The sequence below is a fragment of the Cataglyphis hispanica genome, chromosome 9, assembly GCF_021464435.1.
Source record: "Cataglyphis hispanica isolate Lineage 1 chromosome 9, ULB_Chis1_1.0, whole genome shotgun sequence".
In the NCBI taxonomy this organism is placed as follows: domain Eukaryota; kingdom Metazoa; phylum Arthropoda; class Insecta; order Hymenoptera; family Formicidae; genus Cataglyphis; species Cataglyphis hispanica.
The window spans coordinates 195497-206130 of NC_065962.1; the positions used below are offsets into that span (position 1 = coordinate 195497).

At 42.4% G+C, this 10634-nt stretch overlaps 1 protein-coding gene across 1 annotated transcript; it reads left to right on the forward strand.

The window, feature by feature from the left end:
* Positions 1–1179, forward strand: LOC126852131 (histone-lysine N-methyltransferase SETMAR-like). The gene is made up of 2 exons (XM_050596618.1): positions 1–40; positions 341–1179. The coding sequence occupies exons 1-2, from the start codon at positions 1–3 to the stop codon at positions 1177–1179; spliced, it is 879 nt and encodes a 292-aa protein (XP_050452575.1).
* The last annotated feature ends 9455 nt before the right edge of the window (positions 1180–10634 follow it).

A 10634-nucleotide genomic window follows, 5' to 3' on the forward strand; every position in this document is an offset into this window, starting at 1 on the left:
ATGCAACAAAAATCGGAGGACATAAAGGAGTTAATAAGACGTATAACAGGCTAAGACAAAACTTTTACTGGCCCACAATGGAAAGGGATATACAAGAATATATAAGGGTGTCCCATAAGTTTCTTCCGCGCCACGCTATGAATGAGTCTGACTAGCTATGTTTATATAAACATGCAGGCTTATCTCTTAGCCGTTTATGGCATCGGTTTCAGTCGTCCCAGAGCTCTTTCAAAGTACGTTTCGTTGGTGACAAAGTCTCTTTTAAATTTTTTCTGCCCTGTTCAATATGGAGAACCAAAAGAAGCATTTACGGCATGTTATGCTTCATTGCTTTAAAAAGGCAATAGTGCAAAGGACACTGTAGACGAGATTTGCACCGTTTACGGGAGTGGTACTACGACCATTAGGACCGTCCGCAATTGGTTTAAGAAATTTAGAGCCGGCAATTTCGATTTGCAAGATGAAGACCGCAGCGGCCGCCCAGTAACGACGGATGCGGACCTTATCAAGACTGTGCTCGCTGAAAATCCGCGATATAGTGTGCGCGAGATAGTGGATGACACTAACATTCCCAAGACAACGGTACATAAGCATTTGATCAAGATGGGATATGCAAATCGGTATGAAGTTTGGGTTCCACACCTATTGACGGATATCGGCCTTATGAACCGCGTCTCTACGTGCGATTTGCTTCTTCAGCGACATGAAAGAAATCCTTTCTTAAAGAATCTTGTCACTGGAGACGAGACTTGGATTTTGTATCAAAATGTTTCTCGAAAACGCACTTGGTCCAAGGAAAATAGACCTTCAACTGTTGCGAAGTCTGGACTTCATCCGAAGAAGGTTCTTTTATCCATTTGGTGGGACTGGAAAGGTGTAGTGTACTACGAGCTCCTTCCTCAAGGTGAAACGATCAATGCTGACAAATATTGTAATCAACTTGATCAACTGAAAGCCGCCATAGCAGAGAAACGGCCAGAACTGGCGAACCGACGAGGAGTCGTTTTCCATCACGACAACGCAAGACCGCATGTTGCAATGGTCGTGAGACAAAAATTATTACAGTTCGATTGGGACGTTCTACCTCATCCTCCGTACTCCCCAGACCTTGCTCCTTCCGATTATTACTTGTTCCTCTCCTTAAAAATTCTCTCCGTGGTAAATCTTTCAAATCCATAAGCGAAATAAAAACGCACACAGATGAATATTTTGCAAGTAAGCCTCAACAATTTTGGAAAGAGGGCATAATGAGGCTTCCTGAGAGATGGAAGAAGGTTATAGAACAGAACGGTTCATATATAACACAATAAATCAACCTCAAACAACAAATATCGTGTATTCATTTCGCATCAAAAAAAGGGAAGAAACTTATGGGACAACCTAATATAAAAACTTGTCAAAATTGCCAAATAAAAAAAATTAACAAGAGTAAAGACTAAACAGCCCATGCTTATCACTGATACGCCTGGAGCTGTTTTTGATAAAGTATCAATAGATGTTGTAGGACCATTACCCATAACAAAAAGTAATAACTCTTATATATTAACTATCCAAGACCTTTTGACAAAATATTTTGTAGCGGTACCTATGCAAATCGCTGACTCTCTCTCTATTGCCGAAGCTTTCATCAAAGAATTTATCTGCATTTATGGCGCTCCAAGAGCCATATTAACTTATCAAGCTCCGACCTTCTTTACTTCATTAATGAAAACTATTGCCTCATATTTTAAAATCAGACAATATAAAACCACTGCTTATTACCCTCAATCTAACGGCTCTATTGAACGTTCGCACCATGTCCTAACGGAATACTTAAAAATGCACATCACTAGTACCAGCGAATGGGGCAAACCATTAAACCAGCCATGTTCGCGTATAATACTTTGGTTCACGAGGGTATCAGTTATACTCCTTATTCCCTTGTCTTCGGACATCTTCCTCGAATCCCATCCTCAATTCCTATAATCGAAGAAACTACTGTACAACCATAGAACTTCCGTTTCCGGTGTCGAGTGGCGTGTGGAGAAGTTGTTGACGTGTGTATCTTAGGTAGTAAGGAGTTAGAGTGAGGAGGGAAAGAGGAGTGAGTGTGTTGGTGGGAAAGCGTCTGTGAGAGAGAGCGCGGGAAAGTGAAGAGCAAAAGTGGAGGCGCGGTGTAAGGGCGGATATAAGAGCATAAAGGGGGGTGTGGAGCAGTGGCAATTAGGCCATAGAATATAGATATCGGAGAGCGTAGAGCGGACTAGTGAGATGTGACAGGAGTCGGCATAGAGGGCGCGGGGAATTAAGATGGCACAGTTCGCCTGTAAAGAAGGTAAAGAAAGGAGAGGGAGTTACGGGAATGTGGAGGAGCTCATGAAAAGGAAGAGAGAGGAGTCGATTCTAGGGAAGGAGGAAGAAGAGCTGTTAAGAAGCAGGAAAAAGTCAGGATTAATGAAAGAGGTAGGGTTAGGATGGATAGAAGGAGAAGGGGAGCAAAGAAGGTGAAGGTTGGAATAGAAATGGAAGGAGTGGAAGGATGGAGGAAGGATGGAAGGATGGAAGGAGGAAGGGAGGGGTGGAGGGAAGAGATTGGAAATGGAGGAGGAAGGATGGAAGGAGGAGCATGGAATGGATGGAGGAGGTAGAAGGAAGGAAGGATGGAAAGATGGAAGAGAAATGGAATGGAAGGAGGGAAATGGAAAGATGGAAAGAATGGAATGGAAGGAATGGAAGGGAATGGAATGGAGGAATGGAAGGAGGAATGGAAAGGAGAGAGGAAGGAAGGAAGGATAGAAGGAAGGATGGTAGTGAAGAATTGGAGCAAGGAGAGATCGAAGAAGTAAGAAGGATAGGTGGAGGTGGAGGGAGGAAGGGAAATGGTAGTTGAGCTGAAAAATGAGGAGCAAAGATGGGAGGTTTGGAATAAAAAGAAACTGTTGAAAGGTAGGAAGGAAAGAATTTTGGAGGATTGGACGTGGAAGGAAAGGAGAATGAGATGGAGTTTAGAAAGGATAGCAAAGGAGGAGGAGAAGAAGGGAAGGAAGGTGTGGATAGGGTATGGGAAGATAATGATAGATGGAAAATGGTGGAGATGGGATGAGGAGGAAGAAGTGTTAAAGGATGGAAATGGAAATGTGAAAAAGGGGGAAGAGATAAGGAGAGGATGAGGAGTGGAATGGAGTGGATGGAATGAGGAAATGGATGGAATGGAGTGGAAATGGATGGAAACATGGATGGATGGAGGAATGGAATGAGAAGGATAGAATGGGAGGTAATAGGGAGAAGAAGAATAAGGAGGGAGGGCAATGGAAGGAATGGGATAGGAATGGAAGGAATGGAATGGAAATGGAATGGAATAGAGGAGAATGGAATGGAATGGAGAGGAAGTGGAATGGAATGGATGGAAATAGGAGAAAATGATAGAACATGGATTGGGGACAGAGAATGGAGGAGGGGGATTAAGTAAGGGAAGGGGAGGGATTGGGAGAAGGTCAAGGATGAGAATGAATAAGGAGGAAAGGAAGGATGGATGGAAGTGGATGGACAGTGGAATGGATGCAATGGGGACATGGAGGGAATGGATGGATGTGGATGGAGGACGAAGAGGTGAAGATGTGATAAGTGGGTGGATAATGGACTGGATCACCATCCAATCATAGTATGGACAAAAGGAGAAAGAAAGAAGGAGGAAGATGGACAGAGATGGATGAAGAGGGAATGGAAGGAAATGGATGAAGATGGAGGTATGGAAATATGAGACAAGATAGAAGGAGGTGGATGGATAGAGTGAAGGAGGAAAGAATAGGGTGGAAGAGAGGAGGAGATGGAGGGAAGGGGATGAGATAGACAGAGAAGGAAAGGAAATATAAAGTTGATAGAGGAGAAAAGAAAGAAGAGAGGAAAGATGGAGAGAATGGAAGAAATGAAGAATGGAAGGGAAGAAGGAGAAGGAAGGGAAGAAGAATGGAAGAGTGGAATGGAAGAAGTCAGATGGGGGTAGATGGCAGAGTGGTAATGGGGCAGAGAGCAGGACCTTGGATAGATGAGGAGATGGACATAGAAATGAGATAAGATCAGCGATAGGAAGATTGAAGGATAATAAAGCGGTAGGTCTGGAATTTCGGCGGAGGTGGAAATATGGAGGAGAGGGCCTGGAGGAATGGGTATGGAAAATATGCAATAGGGTTTGGAAGGGAGAAGGATGGATAGAGGAATGGAGTGAGGGAGCAATTGTGCCGATATTAAAGAAGGGAGAGGGGGAAAGAGTGGAAGAATATAGGGGGGTGTCGTTGACCTCGACGCTCTATAAGGTGTATGCTTCGGTGCTGGCAAGTAGACTAAGTGAGGAGGTGGAGAAGAAGAGTTTGGTACCGCAGAATCAGACTGGGTTTAGGAAAGGGTTAGGGACAATGGACAACATTTTCATACTAAACTATTTAGTGAATAGACAGTTAGGGAAAAAAAAAGGGAAACTGGTGGCATTTTTTATAGATTTGAAAGCATAGATTTGACTCGGTAGATAGGAGGAAATTGATGGAAGCGATGAGGGAGAGGGGGGTGAAGGAAGGACTGGTCAGAAGGAGCGAGGATGTTTTAAGGGAGACTAGGAACAAAGTGAGGAGGGGAGAGGATTTAGGAACAGGTTTTTGGACAGGGAGAGGAGTAAGGCAGGGATGGCCACTGAGCCCTTACCTATTCAATTTGGTAACGGCCGATTTGGAGGATGTAATGAGAAGAGGAGGGTGGGGAGGGGTCAATTTAGGGGGATGAAGATTTTTACCTTGGCATACGCGGATGATGTGGTTTTGATAGCGAAGGAGGAGAACGGGATGAGGAGTATGGGCGGCTGTAATGGGTCAGGTATGGAGATTGGGAAAAAGGAAATTTAAGAACGATTGGGGAAGAAGATTATGGCTCTTCGATAAATTGGTGTGGATGGTGATGTGGTATGGGGTAGAAATTTGGGGATGGAGAGAGAGGAAGAAGTTTTAGGGGTTACAGGAAAGATATCTAAGATGGGTAGAAGGAATGGAACGTCAGTGGATATGGTGAGGAAGGAATTGCAGAGAAGGTAGGAGGAAGGTAGGGAGAAAGTGGATGGAGGAAGTGGGGAAGAGTGAGGGAGAGGAGCGAAGAGAGAGGGATGATGAAGGGAAGAGGAAAGATGTGGAATGGAAGATAGAGGTAGGGAATGAGGGAGGAAGGAGAAAGGAGGAAGGAGTGAGTTGTGGAGAAGGATATAGAGAGGGATAGGAAGGAACGATGGGAAAGGATAGAAAGGTCGAGATACAATAGGTACTATGGAAAAATCAAGGAGAGTGGGATTCCAGAGTACTTGAAGAATGAATGGGGAAATGGAGATGGAAGGAATGGAATGGAAGGTAGGATGGAATGGAAGGAATGGAATGGAGGAAATGGAAAGATGGGATGGAAGGATAGGAAATGGAGGGAATGGAGGAGGGAATGGAGAATGGAGAATGAGAGGAGATGGAAGGGAAGGAAGGAGGAGTGAGAGAGGGAGAGAGAGAGAGAGAGTGAGCGAGTGGGAGAGGAGTGTTGTGGATGTGGGATTGAGATGTATGAGAGGAGGAGAAACATGATATGAACCGAAAGCGGAGGTCCCAAATAAGAGTAGGGTAATAGCGTTGTGTGTGTGTAGGTAGGTTAGGAATTGATAGGGATTAAGTTAAGATAAGGTAGAGATAAGTAGTAGTAAGCTAGAGTTAAGATAGTGGTAAGTGTTAAATGTAAGAAATTGTAACCCTAAAGGGAGTCAATAAATTTATATCTATCTATATATATCTATCTAACTATCTACTGAACAACCATATCAGGATTACTTAACAAAACTCTTCGACATATTTAAAATATCTCAAAGTTTAGCTAGACAAAATTTAATTAAAGCAAAAGAAAAATCAAAAAAATACTATGACAAAAAAATAAATATTAATAGATTTGAAGTAGGAGATAAAGTCCTTTTACTAAAAGAACCATTTAAAAGAAAATTTAGAGATCAATATTCAGGTCCTTACACAATAATTGAAACCTTACCTATGAATAATGTCAAACTAAATTTCAAAGGAAAGCCTAGAATGGTGCATGTGAATAAGTTAAAACACGTAAAAACACCACTACAAATGGACCCAGGATGAAGGAAAGTGGAACCACATTGCATTGTAACCTGACCTGGACCCCTGGATCCGGTAGATTAGAATTACGTTAGATTATTAAGTTATATTATATATATATATATATATATATATATATATATATATATGTAAACTTATTTTACACATTCATACACTGACAAACTTTAAGTATTAATTGAACGCTAACAAAGAAAACCGTTACATCTCATGACATTATATGTAGCATAAGTTTTAATTATGTATTTTTATGTTAGTAGGTTTATCACATACTGATATTCACTACATTACTTTCTAGCACGACAGCGATTATTGCATACGATTGTGGAGGAACTTACCTCAACATAACAACAGTTTCACTTTTGCGCTCCAGAGAATGCGATTTGAGCATTGAAACCCCAATCGTCACTAACACCTATATTCAATTATTACAATTGTCAACATATACACACACGGAAGTAATTCAATGCAAGATAGAAATTATGAGAACAGTTAGCTATTGTGGTATGCACTCACATCGGCAGTACAAAACGGATATGCAAGCTATTTGCAAGAAACGTCACGCCTTAGATGCTTGCAAATGCATAAAGGATTACTAAAAATCGGGGAGTCCAAAATAATAGACGGACTACAACCGAATCATACATATTATAGGAGCTTTACCCTCGCTGGAAGAATAAATGTAGATGGTACGTGTAAGGGCATACAGTATTCTGATTACTATGGTACATGGGACGAAGTCATAGTACAAACAACTGCAAAAATATCTTTGAGATCCTCTTATGTACCAATAAATCTAAATACAGGAAAAATAATATTAAAATCGGGAACGGTTTGCAATCTTATTGATGAAACTTGTGTAGACTCGAATGATGGTTACACTTTCTGGAATAGCATGCCAAACACTGCTTGTGAATTTAATAACTATGACGTATTGTGCGAAGGCACAGCAACAAAATTCCAAGGTTTCCTAAATTCCCAAAATACCACTATTTTTACCTTAGAATCCCAAGATACTACTTTCTCTCTCACACTTACACGCAGACATACCATCTGCGGATACACACTGTATAGCATCGAACACCCAAAGCTGTTTATCTTTGAGACCCAAAAAGGAAATATTTTTAAGGAAAAAACGAAAACTGCAGTGACAAATTTGAATCTCTTCACCTATGTAAACTCTAAGTTTGTGTACGTGGAGAGGTATATTAGAAATCAGATCACATCATTATATAAGGACATAATAATGCAAAAATGTGAACTTTAAAAGCAAATAATTCAAAATACCTTGTCCCTCGCAGCAATACTATCAGATGAATTAGCTTATCGGATCACGAAATCGCCCGGCTATATGGCCGTCACGTCTAGAGAAGGAATACATATTGTTAAACGTATTCCTATAAAGATCTCATTAAGGAAAACTAACACATGTTATATCGAGTTGCCGATTACATTTCGCAACACCTCATTGAGGTGTCAACACACATGACACCAAAATCTCACATAGTAATTAGACACGGAACACTCAAAGACTGCAACCCTTTGTTACCGATCCTGTACAACATAGATGGTACTTGGCTCCAGTTTAACCCTACCTCTTCCATGGCAAATTCCCCCTCATGAAATTAAACCAATGATCAAATTATCATGGAAATATCTAGCTTCTAAAATCTTAGTCACAAGTAGAATATATACGCAACAAGATTTAGATAGTTTAAGAGATCACATAATGTTTCCGGCAGTAAAGATTGCAGTATTACATACCATCGCTCGAGGCTTCACAGGTCAAGAATTCCAATCAGACACAGTTTCTCTCCAAAATCTATTAGATAAAAATTCATTGAATAAAATCTATAGCAACACTTTAACAAAAATCTGGGATGAATTCACCACCTTCGGCGCCGCTACAGCCGTGGTGTTTGGCATATGTATTCATTATTATTAGAATAATAAAAATTGTATTCGATACCCTAATTCACGGATATGCGCAACATGCAACATACGGCTGCAGCCTTCATTTATTAGGAGCAATCTGGAGCTCTTTCACACATTTATTATTATACCTCGCAAACAGATAACAACCAGATAGAAATTCACAAAACCCACCAAAAGAAACTTGTACTAAAGGAACTGAAACCGATGCACAAACAAGTGAACAACAAGCCATATCGATTGTTTACACATTCCGAGATCTGCGTGCCAGACTAGATGAATAAATTTTTTCATTACATTACTAAATTAATTTCACTCCGAAATTTTATCTAAGGAGGGTTGTGTAACGTCCCCGCACATTTTAAATTCTAATAATTAATGACAAACGTGCGTAAAGAATCATAGGATATATAATAAATGCCTTTCAAATGAAAATTCAAATTAAAAGTTGATAAGTATTTTAGGACCCAATATATAGATTTAACATATAAGCTCTCGCTTATATGACTATATGCTAAGTCACTGAAATTTATTCATTTAAGAAGAGAATAATGTTAAGCTAATAGATGATTAATTTTAAGACACCCGTTATCTGGATAGAAGTTTTATTAATAATTATAATAACTAAGTACAGCGTATAATAACTATTGCATAGATTTCGTACTTATATATAGAGTAAAATAAACATATATATATAGAATAGGATTTAGGTTCTAAATTTGTAATATTTTATTTTGCATGTAAAATTTTATAAGAATCTTAAAATGTACTTCATGAAGCAAGTCGAACGCTGACCGATATTCTTATCCGCCCGCCCGATAAGACAAGGCTCAGGAATGCAGTCGCGAGTCTGACGCTCGAACAAAGAAACTGATGCAATACGGGCCAGGCCTTGGCATATCCCCACACTGACTACCACCACCACCGTTGATATGCAAAGCCGAGCCAGGAGAAACAGCCAGCCTTCATGATCATTACTATTTCAACCTCCGAACTGACGAGTCAAATAGTGATCCGGCGTCCGCGTCGACAAGCTCATATTTGCATAGTCTTTAAGATTTTGAATTTTCTTATTGTATAGATACGCGCAAAGTACCTTTCGAGTTAAGAGTTATATTAATAAAAGTTTAAGTTCAGTTATCCAGAACTATTGTCTCGTTAATATCCAGTCAATATCCGAATCCCGGGCGAGGATCCTGAGACTATTCAATAAACATAGAAAGAAGTAAAGAGCAAATTTCTGATTGACTGAGCGTCTAGTTAAAGGCCCGGCTTGTGGCGCGTGCGGTGAGACGGGCGCGTGTTGACAACGCGTGTCAGTATTTCGATATCTCCCAAAAGGATATCGCGCGAGATACACGAGTTAAGGCGCGTATTGTGTGCGGCCGGGTGTTCGGCGCGGACTGCAGGGTGTCAGGCCTGCAGTCGGTCTTATGCGTCGGTGTCGGTGACGCAGCGCGTGTTCCCAGCTGAAGATCGTGGGATGCGTCTTTGCGCGGAGTTCGGATGGTCAGATGTTCGGATCGTGAAGGCTCGAGAATACTCGAGGAAAGCGGCGAACTCGTTCACTCTCTGTCCTTTACGGAGGTTAAGACGGGAGTCGTCTCTAGAGCAGTTAGTCGAGAATACTCGACGAAGGCTGCGAACTCGTCAACCTCCGGTTTACTGTCTTTCGACGGCTTGGACCGGTTTCTGGTATTATCTCTCGGAGCGTACTGCTCGAGCGGATTTCAGGTGCCGGTCTGATACGGTCTGGTGGTCGGTAGGGCTTTTTATACCCAACCGGAGCGGTCGCGACACCCGCGCCATTCACATCTCCCTCGGGGTGGGGGAAACGACGCGGGGCCTCCGGCGTTGAGCGTTCGGCGATCGGCATTCGCCAGAAACGTTCGGTGCCGTTCGGCGCTCGGTTGTTTATGACAAACATTGTTTGTCATAAACATTAGCTTTAAAAATAGGGCGCTAAGCGCCTCTGCCCTTGCTCGGCTGGTGTTCGCCGGGCGGCAGACTTCCGACGGGCGACGTGTCGGGAACGATGGGGGATGCATCGTTACAATTAAATATACATTGTGTGTATGTGTGTGTGTGTATGCGAGTGTGTAATTGTGTATGTGAGCAGCGAGCGGATGCCCGTGTGAGATACAGTGTGTCGCGAGCGGTGTGGTATAAGCGGTGTGTATCAGTGCGTGCGTGGGCACCCCATGAGTGCGGTCGGGTGCGCGGCGAGCTCGGGTGCACGCCTAGAATGCATCTGAGAACGATGCACTTATGCGGTGGATCGGAGCGCGGTGCGCGAAACTCGATGCTCGTGATCAATAGGTGGTGTCATTCGTCGGATTGATAGCGCGATGGCGCACGGTAATGTCTCCGCGAGGGGCGGGTGCCACACGGCTTGTCGAATCGTTTGTTTACAAGTTTGACGCGTAGGGCGATCTTACGGCTCTCGTTGTGCGGTTTCGGTCGCCGTAAAGATGGTGAGTCTCGGTTGGCTTGTGATGGCTCGCGAGATACTTCGCGATGATCCGGGATCTGCGGGAGTGGTTTGCGGTTGTAACAGGAGCGTCCGGCAGACGG